The sequence below is a fragment of the Aquila chrysaetos genome, chromosome Z (genome assembly GCF_900496995.4).
Source record: "Aquila chrysaetos chrysaetos chromosome Z, bAquChr1.4, whole genome shotgun sequence".
NCBI classification, from domain to species: Eukaryota; Metazoa; Chordata; class Aves; order Accipitriformes; family Accipitridae; genus Aquila; species Aquila chrysaetos.
Window position 1 is genome coordinate 74459348 of NC_044030.1, and position 23519 is coordinate 74482866.

At 39.0% G+C, this 23519-nt stretch overlaps 1 protein-coding gene across 7 annotated transcripts in view; it reads right to left on the reverse strand.

Annotated features, from left to right (window-relative positions):
- SPEF2 (sperm flagellar 2) overlaps positions 1–23519 on the reverse strand; it is an 82549-nt gene that overhangs the window by 57532 nt on the left and 1498 nt on the right. For 6 of the 7 annotated variants that reach the window (XM_030004686.1, XM_030004683.1, XM_030004688.1 and 3 more), the window contains exons 3-10: positions 15274–15526; positions 13400–13570; positions 11658–11798; positions 10529–10608; positions 9423–9639; positions 3925–4113; positions 2556–2743; positions 653–821 (exon numbers count right to left, since the gene is read on the reverse strand). In XM_030004686.1, the coding sequence (XP_029860546.1) occupies positions 653–821; positions 2556–2743; positions 3925–4113; positions 9423–9639; positions 10529–10608; positions 11658–11798; positions 13400–13570; positions 15274–15526 (1408 nt within the window). The remainder of the gene's footprint in view (positions 1–652; positions 822–2555; positions 2744–3924; positions 4114–9422; positions 9640–10528; positions 10609–11657; positions 11799–13399; positions 13571–15273; positions 15527–23519) is intronic. The other variant, XM_030004685.1, reaches the window with a different exon arrangement.

Below are 23519 nucleotides of genomic sequence, written 5' to 3' on the forward strand. Positions count from 1 at the left end.
GGAAACATCAACAAAATTCATCTTTCACTTGCGAAATTACATTAATGTATTGTTAAGTTGAAGAAAAGTTTTAAGGTACCCTGAAAAATAGTTACTTGTATTCTAATAGATGGTTAAGAAAAACTGTCAGCCATTTTTAATAATTTTCACAAACATTACCATCTTAAAATAAATGGATCACTCAAACCAATAAATCTTGCTAGAAAGCTTTCACTCAAAATTGCTGAAATTAAGACTATCAGGTTTTGCAACAGATAGAGTATTTAATTTTACTTGCTTTTGCTGGCTACTTTCTGTTGCATTTTGAAACACTGTAGCATTAAGCACACTTTCAAATTCCTATTAGCTAAAAATTAATTGCATTGCAATTAACATGTTGGTTCTATGAACTCAGGAAAGAAACATAATCAATGTTATATACAAGAATGAAATTGTAACAGTGTCTTAAAATTGCAGCAGTTCTCCAGTGCTACTAACATAAAATATAGCCATATATTTCATATATTACCTCAGAAAATTAAAAGAAAATGCATGTCAAAATCTGGTTTCAGAAACTAGTAAAAGAACAAAATGAAACATCACAACAAAATGTTTATGATTATGAAAAATCAATGTGTATTATCTTCCATTATGTCTTATCAGTTTGATGTACCTTGTATTCACCATAATCTTTTTCATCTAACAGATTCAGTTTATTCAGCTCTACAAGTTGTTCTGGGTTTGGTTCATTTGGCAAAGGTTGAATTGAGGCTTGTTCATACATTGGTTTTCCATTAAAAAAAAATTCCTTCCAATCAAGCATCAATTTTAATGGAATTCTGCTGCAGAGGGGGGAAAAAAAAAAAGAGTTCCAAACCAAAAATTAAAGGGGTTAGAAATTTGAGAATAGTGGACCCAAATTTACAAGAATCACAATCATGAAACAAGCATATGCTAAACTAGATGTAGTTTATAATGCTTTCTATAATTATTACAGCTTTTTATAAGTGCTTGGTTATTTATATGACAGCCATAGGCACTTATAGGCCTCAGTATTTTCATAAACGTGTCATCACACAGTATTTGGCTGGCAGACCTCTGTAGCAACAGTATTGCCATAGCTGTTTTTCCCTGCTCCAAAATATTCTTCCCTTTTGTGGGGTAAAGCTTCCTCTCACCAAAAATCCATAGAATTTTTTCCTGGCAGCTAAAATTACTTTAGAATTACATGAGTAATTAAACTATTTTTTTTTCTTTTAGAAAGGAAAAATATTCATATGAAACAACAAGACAAACTGCATATAGTAGCAAGCTAAATGCAAACAGGATGCTCACATGTCACATTAGAATTCTATGGCTGCTAAATAAACAATATAAATAACAGCTTAAATTTAACAAATGGTCAAAATGAAAGTTTCTACTATTTCTTAAGATTACATCAATTTGGACTGACTTTTTTTTTTTTTAGAAATTATTGTAGATAGTTGAATGTTACAGCTTTAAATATACTCTGCATGTGCTGTTCAAAAATAATTTAATACCTACTGTATGTATCCTGCACAATGAAGTGCATGGAAGGACAGACAAAGCATATCTATAGTCACAGTAAATGCAGATGCAACCTTGATATGCATACTTTGGAAAGATATTTCAAATATCTGTACATATTGTGCACCACTCAGTACAAGCAAATGTGACACTGGCCTACGCTGGAACCATGAGTGTGTCAGACAGGGAAATCATCAAATCATCACTAAACTGTGTCTAGGCTGACTATTTTATCATGTACTCACTGGGCCTAAATTTATATAATTTCCATAAAATATAATCATATGTATTTCATATCGTTACAGCTTTATTATTTTAACATACAATTACACTAAAAGGCAATGAAGATTTTGGCATACTTTCTAATGCTGTAAGCCTTACCCCATAGTCTAATCACTGAATACTAATGAAAGAACAACAGCAACAATACCCCACTCCGTGGTTTTGGAAACACTCGTACAGCACAGGCACTTGGAGGTTACTGCCTTTTTAGCATCTTCTCAGAAACCCTGTGCAATTAGGGCATGTCAGAAAAGGGAATCACAGCATGTAGGACTTGGAAGATTTCGGACTGACCTACTCTTTGGACAGTCCAGACACGTTGATATATATTAGGAAATTGATTCTGTTTATGTTACACTGAGGAAGTGTTCAACTAGCAGCACAATCTAGAATGACATGAGCACCACTCAGTTTTTAACTTTTGAACTAAGGAATTTGTTCATAAAAAGGAAATCAGTAGTTCCACAAGCTGTAGAACTAGTGGATCTTGGCCTCCTAAGGATTCAAGTTAGCTGAGTTTTCAAGAAATTATGCTAAGGCTTTAGCATTAGTTCATCCTGTGTTACACCTCAGTGAATCCTCACACAAAAGTAATGTCATCATTTTCCCACACACACTAATTGGAGCTGTCCTGTAAGACATCTTAGAATCTACATCAGATGTTATGGTGCTTAAACCAGTCTGAATAATGAAGCCTAACAGCTACCTAACAGCTGTTATTTTTGCCTAACAGCTACCATACTTACTTGTTTGTCAGTAGACGATATTCTCCTACTTTTGTTGACAAATCAATGATTTGGTTCATCACTTCCCAACATACAGAATAATGCTTTTTATAACGTGCCTGAGCTCTTTCAATGGCAATTTTCTCATGACATTCTCTTTCTTTGATAATTTGTTCTTCATAATCAATTTTTTCTTGTTTTGCAAGAGCCTAGAATTTTTTTTTAAAGAGTAAATTTGAGATTGCAAAGAAAATGAAAGTACAGAAGTGCACAGCGCTGGAAATGAAAATGAACGTGCTTATTTAAGTCAAGAAATGAAAAAAGCTGTATTCTCATGAGACTTGGATAGCCAGCAAGCAGATTAACACATAGACAAATCTAAAATTTTTTATTCGTTATATAAATTCCAGTTTGTTTGCTTTCTAAATGCTAAAATATAATGAAATAAATGAGAAATATATTACTTCTTTCATGACAAACAGATTAAGAACACCTTCAGTTCTTAGAGGGCAGGGAAACATTAAATGATGCTGTCTACTCTTCGTAACGAACAACTATGCAGATGCATTGGTAAAGGCTTAGTTCCACTGAAACCCACAATAGAATACTCATTTAGAATATATGACAAGCAATTTAACTTACAAGATTCTGATCTGAAAATAATTTGATATTATTGATACTGTTCAATCTTTGAGAAAGATTTCTGGTCATGGTAGAAAATTATCAGTAGTTCCTGTGATGGTGTGTTCCTTTTGGCAAACAGCGTACTTAAAGAGATGTTGTAATCAATAGCTATAGCTGCTGATAAAATAGGACTCCTGCTGTGTTGGAGGATTTGGAGCTTCTAATCGTTTTTGGCAGGAGCAAAATAAGATTTCTACCATACATTATGGCCTACTATGAGCGTAGCACTTGGCAGTTTGCCACGGGATTATGAGTCCTTTTAACTTATTAATCAACTCCAAGCTCCAAGGTAGAGATTAGCACTCACAGGCGGAACTCCTCCAGCATTTGTCAAAAATGGATATTAACAGATTGCATCTAAAGGAAATGAAAAACATGATTCTTGAAACAAGATCTTATGTTATTGCCTTTTGTCATTTTGTCTCTGCAAGACTGTGCCTTTTAAACTCATCATACAGAGATGTTTTCCTACAAAGTTAAAATTAGTTTGGAAGAAAAGATCAAAATAAGACTTTCAGTTGCTCAGCTTTATCCCTTATTAACTTAGCTGTAACTTTGAACCTAGATAAAAGAATATATTCATCACTAAATCACCTTGTCCCTAGAAAACTACTAAATTCTAACAGTTGACAATATGAATTCCATTTCATAACAGGAAGGTACAGCAACAACCCTGCAGCAATTCAGGGAGCAAATAATCTTTTACCGCTTCTCTATCAAGAGCTTCCTGGAACTCTTTCAGTCGTCTTTCTTCATATTGTTTTTCCCTGAAAATTCTGTTTTGCCTTAACACCTCTTTTTCATGTCGAACATGCATGAGTTGAACAGCAATCCTCCGTTCCTGCTGAGACTGTCTCATTAGTCTATAAATAAGTTGCTCCTCCCGGTAAGCCTCCTAAAAGATAAAAAATAACAGTATTAAGCACAGCTTATAAACTATTTCATAGACAATTCATCAGTGTCTCATATGAGAAATATGAATGGACTCATATAACAGCATCTACCTGCTCATTTGATACATAAATCTGGAACAACATATGTATCTATTTATAAGTACTATTTTTGTAAACTATGTAAGAATTGTAGAGCCATAGAAGTCAATTCTAAATATGTCTTAACTGAGATACTCAGTAAAAATACATTTGTTCAGATTGACTCAAATTTAACTTTGATATTTCCTGTGTGCAAAGAAACTGCAGCATATTTCAAATAATTGCTTCTGTTTGTAAAGACCCTTTCCCTAGATCCTTAACTTATCCCTGCTCTTCACCAGTCCCCATTCTCAGCCATACTCTGCTGGATCCTTGATCAGTCTATTCTTCTACAGGTTTGAAGTTTTTCCTTCTTTCTTGGGATGTGGGTAATTATGTTGCCGCTCTCCTCCATTCAGGAGACTGGGAATATGAAGAAGCATTCAGAACAGAGGAAAATACAAGACTTCTGGTAACAGTTTCAGTGTTCTCACTGGGACATGAGTAGCATCCCGTATTCAGTACTATAAGAAAATCATTCTGAATCATTGCTTGAAGCATGGTTGGTGTGCACAAACACTTTGAAAGCTGCAGACTGTTACTTTTCAAAGTACTTGTCAAACCATAATAGTATCTTACTACTGCACTTCTCTAGCCTGTTCTTGGTATCTAAACTAATGCTTATCCTAACCTAAAGTTCTTCCACAGTCCAGACAGCTTGCCTTTCAAGTGCCATTGCCAAATATCACTCCTACAGCAGAATTTTAGAGGAAATTCCTGATTCCCTGGACATTTGTTTCAGATGCAGCAAAACTGCTATGAAATGTGTTCAAATTTAAGGACCTAAATTTGGAACTGATCTGAAGATTTCAAATTCATTTTCCTAAGAACAGAGGAACAGGTAAAGCCAGTTAGTAGTAGTATGAAAAGCCAACCAAAATAAAGTATCACTTCTATTTTCTTTTAAGCTGGTTTATTTTCCATCAGCTGTCTGTGACAGAGAGGGCAGAACACTTTACATAAATTCCCTAAAAATGAAAAATCAAACTTTGTTACATATTATCATACTACTTATGAAAGAACTCTACAAAAAGGTCTAGATCTGTGCTACACAATGCAACCAGGACATCTGTAATAGATTTCTAACACAAAGCTGCAAAACATGGCTATTTTAATTGCAACAATAAGAATTAAATGCAAGAACTTTCCAATTAATTTACATCTTTAATGTTGATGTTAGGGGGAAGCCAATATTTTTCAAACAAAACTGCTTCCATATTTTTAAGTTCCTTTCCCTTTACAATTGCTGGGAATAAAGTACATTCCAGTTAAATACTGGTGACTTGAAAAGACTAAGCTGATATAAAAATCCCTCAATATTTTGCTTATTTTAGCCAAAACGTGAACTTTGCACTCCCCTTTCCTAGCACTGAATCTCATGACACTGCATGATAGTTCTAATGGCAAGATATGGTCATCTCAGGCTTTAATCCCAGAGTGCTCCACCTGCACATGATATTGTCCTTTACAAAGCTTATCACAAAATGAGGATCTAATTTTGAATGTGTTTTGTTTTGTAGTCTATTTGTAGTGTACTGTTTGTACACTATTTTTCTATGCACAGAATTATCATCATGCATGCCACTGAAATGGAAAACAATGCAATTGTAGCAACTTTATATACACTTTATATTTTCATATTCATGCAATATGTCATTTGATATAGTTCAGGTGATAAAATTTTCCAACAGCACTGCCTACTGAAGAGTTAATTTGTCTGTTTGTCTCTTACATTCATGAGGTCAAGACAATAAAAGGACACATGATGCCCTTTGCTGCCTCAGTTCTATCCGCTGTTTCTTTGGACTTAGTACTTCATTAAGATTTCAAAGAAGAGTAGACAATGCACAGACTTTGCTTCCTTTTACAAGTAAATATCTTTATTGTTTTCTTCAGTTGTAACTGCTTATCTTCAGCCATGGATTAGTAAAGCAGTAAGTACTCCACCAGAGGAAAATGGATCTTTAAATCCTAATTCACAGGGAACTGAAGGAGCCACCCTAACAGACTAGTCATTTGTCATACTCAAACCATCAACTGTATGGTGCAAGTAGTTGGCCCAGCAAGAAATCAAAGCCCCTCATCTAGGTGAATGCACTCTTTATAAAGGAAATGGGCGCTCCTTTAGAACACTTCAGAGCAGCCAAAAGAGACTTTTTATTTGTTAACTGAAGGGTAGAGAACTTCAATATTCTAAGTGATCAAATATTTTGACATGCTGAGTAGGCCTAAAAAGAGTCAGCAGGAAATTTCTGAGGAACAAGAATATATGAAAAGGCAATTAACTCAGAGCTACACAATGGCTAAATTATGATTCAGAACACCAAACTCCTGATTTCAAAAAGGGTGCTTATTGGATAGGGGAGTGAAACATTGGTAGCTGTCTTTCATACAAGCAGCAATGGACAAAGTACTATCACCTAAGTTTGAAAAGTTTTGAAACTTCTGGAGATACTAAGAGGCAAAATAAAAATGGTAGTACAATTATTTGATTTAAGATTTTACACCAACTTCTTCACAGAGGACTGTGAAGTGTCTGAAGAAATCATAAATATCGTAAATGGGACATCTTAGTAATCATTTGAAAAATTACTAAGAATGCATAATACACACTTGTTTTCAGTTTACCTACTTGAGACAACAGTGGCATCCAGTGGCCAAACATTAATGTGTTTATGTTTCATGTTATTCATACATAATTACTATATCATGTTTTTCTATTTTTCTATTTCCTTGTTTAATTTACATACAAATGAAACAATTCTGTCCTGTTGTGTAGTCATAAAATTTATGACCAAAACTTATAGCTTAGCATACATAAATCTATTTGGCTGACAAGCAATAATCTAGTAACAATTCATTTCCCCTCCCATTTTTATCTTCTCAATTTATTGCTGACAGGAACTTCTTCCGGATAACTTTTTAAATTCAGAGAGATAAAATCTGAACAGAGCTTTTAAAAACAACGAGTACTTAGAAAAAATACTTTGTTGAAATGGTAGAGATCAAAGATTCAATTATGATGAAGCCATGTTACTGTCAAACACTTTCAACTCCTGTCTATGAAAATCTGACTGGCATCACCCTGTGCTCTGCATAGAGGAATGTCATGTAATTGTAAAGTATATTTTCTCCCAGGCTCCATCTTGTAGTGTGCCAAAACTCAAGAATTTGAACAAGATTCTTTTAGTAGAGGTTTGTACGTACAGACACGAAACATACTGAAGCACTCTGAAGAGAGGAAATTCATTTGACTCTAAATGATTCCGTGCCCTGTGTTCAAGTTTTATGCAGTATAGGTAAAAATCTGACCCTAATGTCTACAAGAAAGCTACAATTTCAGTCTGCAAATCCTTTCTAGTTTGATGTCTAATGGAGGGGGAAAGTAACTTTGAACTATTTTGTATATTTCTTAATTTTTAAAAGAAAATATCTCAGTTTGCTTCACACTTCTCTCAAGTCAAGCAACATCTAATTTCTGAAACCTCACAGAGTTCCAGCCAGACACCTCTTCCTCTGCTAATTTAGAATCAAATTACCACTAAATAGATTCTCTGATCTGTCATACTACTGTTCCAGTCAACCGCTCACTTGTCTTTCCTTCTAATTCCTGCAGTCTGTGACTTATATTGTTCCTATATCAATGCTGATTTTTCTTGCTGGTACGTTAGGAACACTACTGTTACTTTTGCCTTGCTTTGGAGCCTCACTGGAGCCAGCCTGATTGGCAACACATTGCAACAATTCATCCATCTCAAACTGACAAGGCTTGTTCTACAACCACAGGTGGACCAGCTGTCTGACCTCCTTGACAGCACTGGCTGGCTTTGCTGGCTTAGAGCTGCTGTATCCACCAAATGCCCCAGTGATTGCTGCTGGCCACATGCCCATCAGCTGATAGCCATGGCTTTCGGAACCACTAGTCCAGGCTGCTGGGGTTGTGCTGGGGCTGCAACAGGTGATAGCAGGTGAAGAACAAGTTTTGGCACTACAGTGATTTCGGACAACTGTGTTGCAAAACTTCTTCATGGCCTATGCATATCAACACGAACATGGTATAGAATTTCTTTGAAGAAGGGCTTGGAGACAGCATACATGGATAGACGGATTCTTGGTCTAAGCCACTACAGGTGGTTTTCATAGAATATAGGGCTGGGATAGTTAATGACAAGTCATCTAATTTCTAGATGCCTACCCCAACAAATTTAATTTTTTCTTAACGACTTCAAAAACATCTCCAGATATTACATGCCAATGCTTAAATATATTTATAATGTCACACACTTCCTTTTCAGAAATGCCACGCATCTGAAGTGCTATTATTATGCAACAGCAGTGGAATCAAGCTCGGCTATACTGGGTTCAACACGTGATCTAAGCTAAGGACTCACAGTGCATACTAATATAAAACTAACTAGAAATCACAGAGACCCAGGAAGTTACCAGGTTCTGTTTTGATACAATCATTACGAAAGAGAAGATCTGTGAAGTCAGTAATCTAAGAGCTGCTTTTTGAATGAGGAGTGTCTGAGGAAGAATCTGAAAAGTTTGTGCTTTACAGGACAGGATTCAAATGGAATACCCTGCAACATCCATTTTTAGACATCCTCTAGAGACACATCTTCTATTCCATAACACATCAAAAATCAAAGCTCTGATCTGCAAAACAAGTGTTTTGCTTCTTCATACGACCCATCACAACCACTGCAGAATTCATCCAGTCCAGATCAAAAACTTTACATGACACATTTGTAAATACAGGTTTTCAACCAAGGAATGCCATGTTTGTTGCTTTTTAATAAGTGTCTTCTTCAGAACCAGTATATATTTTGATAATTTGAAGTTCAACTTTGGAAGGGGTGGAGGAAATAGAAGGCAGGTTTTCAACTGATTTTTAATAATCTTAGCTCTGCTGCCTTCATTTGATCTTTATGATTTATAAGGGTTAAGTATGACATAACGGTGGTGAGAGAGAACAGACAACCTTCCATATTTTTCAAGGAAAGACAATAGTTGGCATGAAAGTTATTTTCAGAGATAAGTGTATATAGCTCCCTTTATCCCCTGCAAATTTTATTCAACCCTCCAGAAATCCTGTTCTTTTACATTTGTAAGCAAATTTTTAGATTTGTAATTGTGCATGGGTTATATACTTCAGCATACATTTTCTCACCTCTTCAGCTTCATGTGCTATTAACTGTGCCATTAGCATTTTTCGTCGTCTCTTTTCTCGTTGTTCTCTAGCAAACGTATCTTCCTCTAAACGTTTTTGAATTTTTCTTATATAATCATCATCTGAATAAATACCTAACAGCTCAGTTGCTGTCTGTGTTGTAATTTCTCGAGTTGTTTCTTGCAACTTCTGTGTTTGCAATGATTCTTTTATATTGCTGATTGAAAAGATTAAAAAGAAAAAGATCACTGAGTTTATAGGAATTATGGTTCTTAGAGGTGTTTTCATACAGATCCCTGTACAGTTATGTGCAAGTCTGACAAATGCACAACAGCGCTCTTTGTGGGCACTGTGGCTACTTATTCGTGCTCTTGTGCCCCACAATGACCAGTAAGTCCAGAGGAGGGCTCCAGCACTGACTTGAGCCAACTGCCAATTAGTTGATTTGCTAATATGGAGCCAAATTCTGCAGAAACAGGAGATTAGGATGGCTCACAGAATATCAAAGAAAGATGGGTTACTCTTCAATATATCCATGCACTCTTGCAGTTTTGCAGAGTTATTAATCACAGGTTGTTCACACGCAGAAGTATCGACAGCAGTATGTATGAGTGCCACCTCTTCCGAGTATGGTATACATATCACTAAAGGTAACAGAATGACTATTAAAATTATTCACAAATAAATCAACATCCAGATAAGTCTAAGGAGAAAGGATATTTCTCTCTATTATCTTTGAAATGTGTTACTGTGTATGTACATCCACAACCATTCTTGCCTCTCTGCAAGTCTAACTGACCTTACAGACTCAATGACTGAAATGAACAGAGAAGAAGAGATGCACTTTGTGTCCTTTGTTGCTGCATATATGGCAAAAAGGAGAGACGGAACCTTGAGCCATCCCTACCACAACTAAAGATAAGGTAAAAACACTAATGGTGCTGGAGCTGGAATATTTGCAGTGCTGGTGGGACAATCACTCAAAGGACAACCACAGCTTAAACTAAACAAGCCACTACATTTTCCTCAAGTAGCTGTCTACACAGATAGTAGGCACCTGACATAGGATCCTGTCTAATCTTAACAATCTAATATCCAAATATTACCTGCCAGTGACTTGGCTGTGTACTGCAGAAGCATTTCCTGCCAAAGACTTCTCAAATTTTTTAATATTCTTGTATGTGTCCTGAAGAAATAACACAAAATTTAATATTTCTTTTCTCTTCACAAAGCATCATAAGGAAGGTTCAACAGACTAAGCATTAGGGAATTATTTTTATGTCATGTTAGTACAACAGACATGTTTACACTGAAAATATTTTAAGCATCAGCTAGATAAAGAAAAAAGGCAAGACTATTTCCTTCTTCTACCTTCCATTTCCTTCCCCCCTCCTCTTTTCCTAGTTATACCTATGTTCACCAGCCAGAAAATCCTAAGATTTTGCAGCTGTTCATTCTGCAGGATAATTCTGATTTTATGTACGAGTCTAGCAGTTTATATAATTCCCACGATTCTGGGATTTGAAACAAGATATTCTGGGCTATGATCTGCTTTAGATTGAGTATCTTGAATTTATCCCCGATAGTTACTCAAGCAAATATGTTCCTACATTCTACATTTAAATGCATCTGTTGCGGTTGTGCAGTTGCAAAAACTGGTAATATTTGCAGTCCTAATGAAAATACAATCCATGAACTGTGATTACAATCCAAGTACTCTTCAGCACTAAGTAATACAGAATTTTTTTTTTATTACTGCATTGCCATCATCTCTTGATTTAATCTAAGACTATTGTCAATTTCAGCTGTTACTAACATTTTTGATAGAGCAGGCAGTTTTATACTCTGTTACAGAAGAGTTCATATGTTATGGTGCAAAATTTCAACATGCACAACTGAGAAGGAAACATTAAAGCTTTTATTTCACATATTCTACTCAGTAGACTAGAAGCTAAAATACTGTCAACAATTAAATTAGTACCTACCTATGGTATTTATTCAATAAGAACTTCCTCTTACATCAAAACAAATTTTTACTCAGTAACTAATGCAGAATAGTAATCATATTAATATTTAGCCCCATTTTCACTGGTGAGTCTACTATATCTTTTTAACTGTTATACCTGCAGCTTTCAGATGGTGCAAGTAGAGTATTTGTAAGTGTAAATGCTCCCAGAAATCATATGTTTTGCAAGTTCATACAATTAATATTGAAAGAATATAGATGATAATTACCTCTGCTTCTCTTTTCTTCTTTAAGAGTTGTTTGGCTTCAATAGCTTTCATGGTGTGGCTTGGCGGTGGCTTTGGAATTTGTATAATGGCTGCTTGAATCCTGGCCATTATTTCATTTTGTCTCCTTCTTCCTATGCGATGCTGAATATTCAACATCTTGTGTTTAAACAAAATACACCATAGAGCCCTAATACGCTACCTATATGTCTATGAAGTAAATGTAATTAAGCTATAAGGAAAAAAATCTTCCAGGAAGAAAGTAGAAAAGCTTATCAGACTCCAGGCTTGAGCAAATGACTTTTCTTTCTTTCTTTCTCTTTTTTTTAAAAGTGGATCACTAAAATGCCATGAAAGCAAAAAATACTTTATCTTTTGTCCACCGTTAAACCTTAAGAATATTCTCAGCCACTGTACTCATAAATCACCATTTTTATATCAAGAAGTAGAAGTTGTAAAATACATTTTAAATTAAAGTATCGTTCTACTTTCTGAATAATCTGACAGTTTAACAATATGCTAATATACGTTGTCAACATTTTGAGGATGAAAATATATTTTTTAAGTACCATTATCAGAAAATGGTACATCTGTAGAAGCTCTGTCTTCATTAACTAATAGTGTGGTGCAATAGAAGCATACCTGTAAAAAAAAAGTTTGTGCTCAGTGCCTTATAGGCAGTTAAGAGCTTGGATTAAATTCTAGCTCTAGTATGGTTCCCGTTTCAGGTCAGAATTCAGCACAGAAACTGAGAATACCAGCTTCCTGCTACAGAAACTGAGAATACCATAAGGTAATATTACCACTGAACAATGAGTCTCAGGTGATCAAGAAGTAACAAACATTTCGATTACACTAGTTAAAAGTGCACTACAAATACATGAAGTTAAAGGTGGAATTGAGTGGAAAAGAAGTTTTTTTACAAAGTGTCAAAGAAAGTTAAAAATAAATATGTAATATATCAAATAAGATAATAAATTTTCTTTTAAAATTTTATTTTGAATATTTTGCGTATTGCTTGTATTTTCTTTTCTAGATACATGAAGGGAATTTTTTTTTCATTCTTATTCATGCAGTGGCAATAGAACAGCTAAATAACCACAGCAAGACTCCTCCCCTTAATTAGCCATACAAAATGCATCTCAAATTAGTCAACTTCATTTTCATTTTGGTTCAACACCCCTTGGATAGCTGGCCAGTTCATCTATATAAACTACAGGCTGTACTTTGGATGAGTGTTCCCATATCTTAAGAAATTAGTTTCTCTTTTTTACTTTATCAGAAGTAGCTTGTAGCTACACAGAGCTACAAGATGTTCTGAGGCCATACACACTATAGGTCCCCTTCCCTGTCTTTTTTCTGCTTTTTAACAATGCTTCATCTTTTCTTCACAAATGAAGAATGCCACAAACCTCTTTTACAAGGACACCTTGGACTCATACAGTTGTGAAATTCACGCTTTGTCTTCAAATCTATCAGTATTTGCCATGCATGCCAATATGCAAATACTCTCAATTTAACATTAAGTGATTTTTAAATATTAATGTTTTTATGGGTCTTATAACACCATATTGGCTTTATATCTGCATATTAATGATTGCCATGCATACTCCTTTTCTTTGTTTTTGTATAAACATTACTGCGTAGCACAGAATTAACAAGCATTCACACTGGCTTTAACTAACTCATTATGTACACGACCTTAAGAAAATACTTCTTCGGAAGTCTAAAAAGTAAGTAGTCACCTTTTCAATGTCTTGGGCTTTTTGTTCCTCTTGGAGCTTCTGAACTTTCTGTTGCTCTGCAATATGTATACGAGCTATTTTATCTTCTACTGCCTTAGATTTTATTTCAAAATGGTCTGAAATCTGCTGTAGTTGTAAATCAGCCTGACGTGGCGTTAAAGTTTTCAAACGCTAAAATTAAACATCGAGCAATGAAGACTCAGAAACAGTAAAAAACTTATTTAGGTATGATAATTTTTGCAATAGTAATTTCAAACTGTGTTTTCCTGTGTTAATGTACACAGAACAACATCTAAATATGGTCAAATATTTTTTCAGAAAAACAGGACTAGCTCCATGGAAAACAACATGCAGATTTGAACTTGAACAATGTCAAACTTTGTTTAGTTTGGAGAAAAGGAGGCTGAGGGGCAATCTCATTGCTCTCTACAGCTTCCTGAGAAGGGGAAGTGGAGAGTGAGGTGCTGAGCTCTTCTCCCTGGGATCCAGTGGCAGGATGCATGGGAATGGGTCAAAGCTGCACCGGGGGAAGATTTAGACTGGACATGAGGAAGCATTTCTTTACCAAGAGGGTGGTCAAGCACTGGAAGAGGCTTCCTAGAGAGGTGGTCGATGCCCCAAGCCTGTCAGTGTTTAAGAGGCATCTGGACAATGCCCTTAACAACATGCTTTAACTTTTGATCAGCCCTGAAGTGGTCAGGCAGTTGGACTAGATGATCATTGTAGGTCGCTTGCAACTGGAACTACTGTATTCTATTCAAACTGAAATATAGAAAATTCAACTTAATGATAAGAAAAAAAGAATTACTGAAAGGGCAATAAACAATTTGCCCAGACAGGCTGTGAAGTCTCCATCTTTGGAGATATTCAAAACCCAACTGAACAAGGTCCTGAGCAACCTGCTCTAGTTGACTTTTCTTAGAGCAGGGGGGGCGGATTAAGTGACCTGCAGAGGCCCCTTCCAACCTCAACTATTCTACAATTCAAATGGCATTCTGAACCTATCTATTGACAGGAGCTACTCTCAGTTGCTATATCTTCTTTAAGCTATCCCTCTACAGATGAAGGGATGTTTCGACTGTTTGGTACTATTCTTGCACTTCTTGTTAAACTTTCTGCCTGGAGACTATTTTTCAGGAAGTGTGCTAGAAAAAAATGTGAAATTTCACCCAGCTGAATTTGATTCATGATATATAGCTTCTTAATGATTGCTCATCCCGATAACAAAGTATGCTCTGCACATGCTGAACATTACTGTTGAAGACAAGAAGAACGTCCTTAACAGAATCTACTGCACTGATACTGACTTCCTCTTAGATACTCATTCCCCTTTGTTTTTTCCTCTTCGTATTACTCAGCATATGGTTATTGCAGACTGGAGTGTAGTATAAATATATAGAGAAGGAACAACAGAAGGAACCAAACCACTGTGGCACAAAGCTCAACACAATTATAAACAGGTTTCCTGGAGGTGAAATTAGTCTAAGCTGATACCTAGACCGCAATGCAGTCTGCAATCTGTACTGATCAAATAAGCAAAACGGCAGCTGCTCCACAACTATTAGCTTTTATTGCTATGCATATTTTAAGTCTGGAGAAAGCTTAAAAACACAGCGGGTAACACTGAATGAGCCAAAACAAAGGAAGAGAAAACACACATGATCAATATCCTCATGAGTCATAGATAAACTGTGTAATCCCACTCTCTATGTATAAGACATAGAAAAGGACCGCTTCTTTTCCATATAAGTATTGGGTTTCGAATAGGAGATTTTAAAAGTGGGGAGGGGAAGCATGTAACATGCTTGAGAGGTACATGTAAATATGCTACCTTTTTTCCTATATATTTATACAAAATAGGCAGAGTTAGTTACCTCTCGATACAAAACACTTTCAATAGACTTAAGCTTTGCAGTTGCTGCAGGTCTCATTGCTTCCATGGCTACTCCAGTGAGCTTTTCCTTTCTCTTTTTTTCTAAAGCAATATACAATTCATATAAAAGCTTTGTTGCAGCCCCATGCTGTCCTGTCATGATGTCTTGGGCCACGTTCTCATTAAACTGTACACCAAGGAGGTGAAGCGTGGGCTCCAGGCGAGAAAAATTGTTAAGTTTTGCATTTGCAACCCTATATGATTAAAAACAACAACAACAACAGAATCAGAACATAAACTTATTTTCAATTCCAACTTGTTGCAGTAAGCATGGTGGTGACATTTATCTCACACCAAGATAAGAGGGGGGAAAAAACCCCACAGAGGACTTCCTTAAAATAATGTGATATACACTTTGGCTTAGGTTTTATACTGCAGTACATGTAACTGCATTGGTCTACTAGGCATAACTTTTGGAAAAAATAGAGAACACATTGGGTTATATGAATCTTGAAACATGCACACACAAAGTGTATCTGACAGCAAAAGTTTACCCCCAATTGCAGCTAATCGTATACCATCCACAAAAAGTACAGAGTTAGAATGAAGTTTCTGTATTAACTGTATCAATCCACTTGAGCTCCAACCAGCCAAAATATAGGAAATTATTTTTAAAAATCCATATAATCTATTAACTCTCCCAACACATAGCCATATTTCTTCTCCAACAAAAAGAAATGGACACATGGGTTGGAGTAGTGTTGAAAACAAAGGCTATGGTCTCAATGAGCAATATACATTCAAAACTGAAACAGTGGCTTGCACATCAACATTTGCTCTTGATATGTAGATTCCTGCGGAAGCACTCAAGATCAATAGATATACAGGCCAAAAACCAGTAACAATAAATTATCACTGTATCACAATTAACACATCAAATTTCATCCAACAGATCCATAACTTCAACCTGAGTCAGAACATCATGCTTTCTATACTGCTCTATCACTTGAGTTCACAATAGTTCCTTCACATGAACCAACATACTATTGAGGTGAGCCAAGCTACAGCATAATTCTACAAAAATGTCCAATTTTAACTTAAAACCTTCTGGTAACACAGTATTCACCTTATTCCTTGACAAAATAGTCCAGGAGTTCATTATTGTCACTATAATAGTCCGTGCCTTATTTATTATACAATTATATACAACTGCAACTTACAACTCTTGAACACTTTTCTGCCATTGAATCAAGGTTAAGGTGAGCCCTGTTGTCAGAAAATACCTCACATGCATTGAGAAGCTGTGGTGATATCACCTCTTATCTTTCTGTTCTGTAATCAGATCAGATGGAATTTCTTAACCTTGCCTTATAATACAAAAATGTTGTAAATCTTACTTCAAAATCATTGTAAGAGTTCATGGAAAACTACAATATTTTATATTTCAAATATGGACAGCCAAATTGGAAAAAGTTTTCCAGTAGTATTCCTTTTAAAAAAAGTAGTATCACTTTCCCAATTATTATTCCCTTGCTTGTATGTCCAAGAACTGTGCAACATAAGCAGCTAATATAGTTAAGTAGACTTTGACTAGTTAGTTACAATGACCCCACATTCTTTTCTTTTAGTGCCTTCTATATTACAGTTGCCTATCATAAAAAAGGAATCTACATTTCTCCCACCACCACCCCAAAAGGTATGATCTTGCCTTGGGCTGTGCTAAAATATATTAAAGTGACACCAGCTTACCAAATGATCCATGAACAATATCCTTTTCCTTAACAGCATACTCCAAATTTTAAAAGTATTATTTTATAGATATTAAGTAGGATAAGGCAGGTACTGGTTCTTGCAGGCTTTCAGGACCTTACAATGACTATTATACATTAATAACTGATTTACTATGCAGAAGAAAAAACTTGGAATTGAGACAACATGGCTTCAATTCTTGATAGTTGTCAAACGATCAATGTCAGTAACTACTAGAGAAGAAAATAATGAAAAAAGGTGAAAACATCACAAAGTTGTGGAGTACTGTGGTAAAGAACACCACATACAGTCCTCCTCCCTATCATACACCAGATACTCTCAGAACTTAATAACTCTCAGGGCCTTTCTCTGGGCCTGGTCCAATACATCCATGCCTTTCTTACACCGGGGAGTCCCAAACAGGACACAGCACTCCGGATGTGGTCTCACTAGTGCCATATCTTCTTAATGTGGTCCAGGATGCTGTTGGCTGCCTTTGCTGCAAGGGCACATTGCTGGCTCATAGTCAACTAGTTCTCCTCCAGGGCCTCCAGGCCCTTCTCTGCAAAGCTGCTTTCAAGACAGTTGGCCCCCCAGCTGGTACTGAAGGCATGGGGGTTTCCTCACCAGATGCAGGACTTTGCATTTCCCTTTGCTGAACTTTATGAGATTCCTGTCAGCCCTTTTCTCCATCCCATCAAGGTCTCTCTGAAGAGCAGCACAACCATCTGGTGTATCAACCACCCCCTTCCAGTTTTGTATCATCTGCACACTTGCTGAGACTGCACTCTGTCTCAATCATGCAGGTCATTAATGAAGATGTTAAACAGCATTAGTCTCGGAATCAGCGCTTGGGCTACACCGCTAATTGCTGACTGTCAGCTGCACTTCACACTGCTGATCACAACCCCTTCAGCCTGGCAGTTCAGCCAGTTTTTAGTCCACCTCACTGCTCTCTTAACTAGTCCATACTTCATCAGGTTGTCTATGAAGATGTTAAGGAAGACAGTGTCAAAAGTCAATGTAAACAGCATACGCTGACCTTCTCTCAACCACTGAGCCCACCACCTCATTGTAGAAGGTTGTCAGGTTAGTCAGGCATGACTTCCCCTTCATAAACCCACGCTGACAACTCCCAGTCATCTTCTTGTCCTTAATATACTTGGGAATGGCTTCCATGCTTATTTGCTCCATCAGTTCGTAGGGACTAAAGGGAGGCTGGCTGGCTTGTACAACCTCAATTCCCCCTTCTTGCTTTCCTTGAAGAGAGGAGTGGCAGTTGCATTCTTCTAGTCCTAGGAATCTCCCCCAATCACCAGGACCTTTCAAAGATTATTGAGATTGGCCTATCAGTGACATTGGCCAGGTCCCTCAGCATGTGTGGGTATATGTCATCAGGTCCCATGGTCTTGTGTACTTCCAGTTTATTTAAGTGTTCCTTAAGCTGATCCCCCTCCACCAAGGGTATATCTTTCTGATAGAATCAGAGACTGGTTTGGGTTGGAAGGGACCTTAAAGATCATCTAATTCCAACCCCCCTGCCATGGGCAGGGACACCTTCCACTAGACCAGGTTGCTCAAAGCCCATCCAGCCTGGCATTGAACACTTCCAAGGATGGGGCATCCACAAATTCGCTGGGCAACCTGTTCCAGTGTCTCACCAACCTCACAGTAAAGAATTTCTTCCTTACATGTAATCTAAATCTACCTTTTTCTAATTTAAAGCCATTACCCCTTATCCTATCACTACACGCCCTGGGCAAAAGTCCCTCTCCGGCTTTCTTGTAGGTCCCCTTTAGGCGCTGGAAGGCTGCTCTATGGTCTCCCTGGGGCCTTCTCTTCTCCAGGCTGAACAACCCCAACTCTCACAGCTTGTCTTCACAGGAGAGGTGCTCCAGCCCTCTGATCATCTTCATGGCCCTCCTCTGGACTTGCTCCAACACGTCCATGTCCTTCTTATGGTGGGGGCCCCAGAGCTGAACACAGTACTTCAGGTGGGGTCTCAAGAGAGCGGAGCAGAGGGGCAGAATCACCTCCCTCGACCTGCTGGTCATGCTTCTTTTGACACAGCCCAGGATTTGGCTGGCTTTCTGAGCTGCGAGCACACACTGTCGGGTCACGTTGAGCTTCTTGTCAACCAACACCCCCAAGTCCGTCTCTGCAGGGCTGCTCTCAATTCACTCCTCACCCAGACTGCATTTGTGCTTGGGACTGCCCCAACCCAGGTGCAGGACCTTGCACTTGGCCTTGTTGAACTTCATGAGGTGCACAAGGGCCCACTTCTCAAGCCTGTCAAGGTCCCTCTGGATGGCAGCCCTTCCCTCCAGTGTGTCTACTGCATCACACAGCCTGGTGTTGTTGGCAAACTTGCTGAGGGTGCACTCAATCCCACTGCCTGTGTCGCCAACAAAGATGTTAAACAGCACCAGCCCCAATACCGACCCCTGAGGAACACCACTTGTCACTGATCTCCACTCGGACATCAAGCCGTTGACCACAACAGCCAATTCCTTATCCACCGAGTGGTCCATCTGTCAAATCCATGTCTCTCCAATTTAGAGACAAGGATGCCATGTAGGACAGTGTCAAATGCTTTGCACGAGTCCAGGTAGATGACATCAGTTGCTCTTCCCTTATCCACCAACACTGTAATGCCATTGTAGAAGAGCACCAAATTTGTCAGACAAAATTTGCCCTCAGTGAAGCCATGTTGGCTGTCACCAATCACCTCCTAGTCTCAAGGGTTTGGGATTTCCAAGTGTGAGTTTTACCAGTAGAGTAGACCAAGACAGAGAAGGCATTAAGTACCTCAACATTTTGCATGTCAGATGGAGGAGTATTCGAGAATCTGATAGGGGAATTGATCAATAGAGCTGTTTTCTGCCATCTGTGATGCATGGAAGCCAACTCTGCATGGCCACTACAGAGGCAGGTCCTGGAACTGCTTTGTGCCAGGAGGAAGGCAGCATCACCAGGGATAAAGAGGGGTAGAAGAAGATTACAGCATGGAGTGGTAGGAGAAATCCCTCCTTAGCCTCTAAGATACCCTTACAGAATAGGTACAGGGCCCTGGGTACGGTGGATGAAGTGCATGATGAGACAGAGGAGGAACCTGCACAAGCAGTCTTCCCAAGGGCAGAGAGACCAACCCCTCACAACAAAACCTGCATTAAGACCAGCACCAAGAAGAAACAACGCTGAGTTATGGTCATTGGTGATTTCCTCCTGTGCAGAATGGAAGCACCCATTTGCAGACCTGACTCTTCTTTCAGGGAAGTTTTATTCTTCCCTGGGTCCTGAATTAGGGACGTCACCACAAGACTGAACAGCCTAGTACAACCTTCAGACTACTACCCATTCCTGCTCTTTCACGTGGGTACAAATTATGTCAGAACAAAAAGTCTGAAGTCAATCAAAAGATAGTTCAGAACCCTAGGGAGAATGCTAAAAATTCAGGAGCACAAGTAGTGTTTTCCTCAATGTAAGCACTGATGGCTTTTTTCACTGGGTCCTGTGCCCCAGTCAGCAGTAGGCTCATGTGTTCTCTAGCCTTCCTTTTGCTGTGGAGATACCTGTAAAAGCCCTTGTGATTGCCCTCCATGTCCCTCATCAGTTTTGATTCCTAATGGGCGTCAACTTTCCTAAAGCCACCCCTGCATACTCAGACAGTATCTCTGTGATCCTCCTGGGTCACCTGCCTGCTTCCACATCTTGTATTCTTTTTTATGTTTGAGTTTTGTCAGTAGCACTTTATTCTTCCATTCATGCCTCCTGCTGCCTTTGTTCAGTTTTATTCACATTGAGATGGATTATTCTCAGAGGAGATGATCCAGAAAAAAAAAAAAATTATTTAAAAAAAACCCTGATCAATCAGCTGTCTTGGATTCCTCTTCTCTCCAGGACCCTTTTACATATGTTTCTTCCAAGCAAATCCCTAAACAAGCCAAATTCTTCTGTCCTGAAGTCTAGGGTTGTGATGCTGCTATTGTTCACTCCTCTCAAGATCATGAACTCCACCATCTCATGGTCACTGCAGTCAATGCTGTGCCCTACCTCCCTTGTTTGTACATACTAGGTTTAGTAGAATGTCTCCCCTCCTTAGCTCCTCAGTCACGTTTCTCATGAAGTTATCATCAACACATTCGACTAACCTCCTGGATTGGTGGTGCCTGGTGGTGTTTCTCTTCCAGCAGATACCAACTTGGTTAAAGTTTCCCATTCAGACTGAGATCTGTAAAAATGAGAATGCTTCCAGTTGTCTCAAGAAAACCTTATGTACTTCTTCCTGCTCAAGTGATCTGTGGCAAACAGTCACCACAGCATCACCCAGCTTGGTCTTTCCTCTAATCCTAACCCATAAGACCTTGACTGGTCATCACCCATCCCAAGGCAGAGCTCCGTGCATTTTCTCTGCTCTCTCACATAAAGGGCAACTCCTCCTCCTCACCTTCCCAGCCTGTCCATCCTAAGGAGCCTATATCCAGCCATGGCAGCATGCCAGTTGTGTGAGCTATCCTACCGCTTCCTTGTGATTCCAATGATACCGTAGTCCTGCAACTGCACACAGGCCTCTAATTGCTCCTGTTTGTTCCCCATGCTGCATGCATTAGTATACAGGCACTTCAGAGAGGCAGCCAGTTGTGTTGATTTACCAAAAAAAGTGTGAATGCTTCTCCCATAGTGCTGTCTTCTCAGCACTTCTTTAATTGCATACATACATTTGGGGTGGGCAGCCTTCTGCACCGTTTTGCCCCTCTTATTCACATCACCCTCCTCCTCTTGCTTGCCAGTCTAGGCCATCATTTCCTTACTTGTTTGAGAGTAATCATCTCCTGCCCCCCTCACTACTCGTTTAAAGCTATCCTCACCAGGTTTGCCAGCCTGTTGGCAAAGATGCTTTTGCCCAACTTGGTCAGGTGGATCCCATCTCTTCCTAGCAGTCCTGTATCTTCAAAGATGATCCCACAACTGCAAAAAACAAATCCCTGCTGTTGACAGCAGGCGCACAACCACTTGTTGACCTGTTGAATCTATCCACTTCTCATCAAGCCCTTTCACCTCACCAGCAGAATTGAGGAGAAAAACACTTGGGCCCCCATGCCCTTGACTTTTGCCTCCAGAGCCACTCTTGATATGCTCCAAGTCTCTCCGGCAGTATCCTTGGTGCCCACATAGAAGAGTAGCAGGGGTAACAGTGCAAGGGCTGGCCAAGCCTCTGCAGTCCTGGACCCAATCCCCAGCAAGCAGCAAACCTCCCTGGCTAGCATGGGAGGTCAGCAAATGGGCGCCTCCATCTCCTGCAGGAGGAAGTCTCCCACTGCTATCACTCACCTTTTCCTCCTGGTGCTCCTGCGTGGTTCAGACTTTGCCAGCTCAGATGCTTTGCTGCACAGAGCCACCAGCATCTCATCTGCTACCAAGGCAATGAACCTGTTCTGCAGCTGTGGATCAGCAGGTGGAGCAGGAACCTTCCTTCTCTTGCCAGACATCACAAGCTGCCAGTCATCTCCTTTTCCCAACCCGACAAGCACAGACTCTGCCTGCCTCTCCCTCAGCACAGCTGCGGGTTCAGGTTCCTGTATCTGCAGTGTCTCAGAGAAGATCCAGTCAATCTCCTTTTCGTCATCTGTGATGCTGAACAGTCTACTGACCTCCTTCTGCAGCAGCTTGACTTGGTGACACAAACCCTCCACAAGCACACCTCTGCAGGCAAAGCCACTACCTCCGCCTGCCCAAGGCTAAGTGGGCATTCCCTACAGGCTGAGACATGAAGAATTGCCTTCTTTCTCCAGAGAGCAATCTGAGTTGAGGCCTCTGACATTCTGAGTAGTTGCCCCAGTAGGTACTGGGGATCATGCCCTGTCATGCATCACTGTCTTTGCTGAGCACGCATACACTGTCTCAGCAGAGTTTCTAACCTCTTCTTGCACCTGCTGAAGTGCATCTTTACCAATTGCACCTCCCTAATCAGAAGTCAGGTGGAGACAAGGGCTCTTCCTTTTATCAGTAAGGGTTGACAGAAGTTGTCAGAAGCTGCTAGAGCTTGCTAGAAGTAAAAGCCTCCTGACGCTACCCTTTCCCAGCAGCAGCAGGCACTCTAAAGTTCCTCGAAGAGTTACCAGGAGTTCTCCAATGATCCCAGAAGTTCCTGAGAGATCTAGATGTTCTAGAAGCAGAGCCCAAAAACTGCTGTGCAAAACCGCTGTGTTTGTTGGCTGCCTTTGTTAGCTGTGCTCAAACTGCTCTCCTATAAGTTGGCAGGGCTTGGATAGAAAAGGGTATAAATAAATAAGAAGTGCAAAGAACATAAAGAAGAGGTTCAGAAGAAACAGGAAGTGGATGTACAGCCTGGCACGTTTGATATGCATGTGCACCAAGGTCTGCCAAAATGGAGCATAAGCCAAGGAACCCCACAAACTGCATCATCAATGTACCAAGGCTCACAGATCTGCACAAAATTTTTCAACTTCTTGTTTTTCTGTTCTTCCTCATTATGGA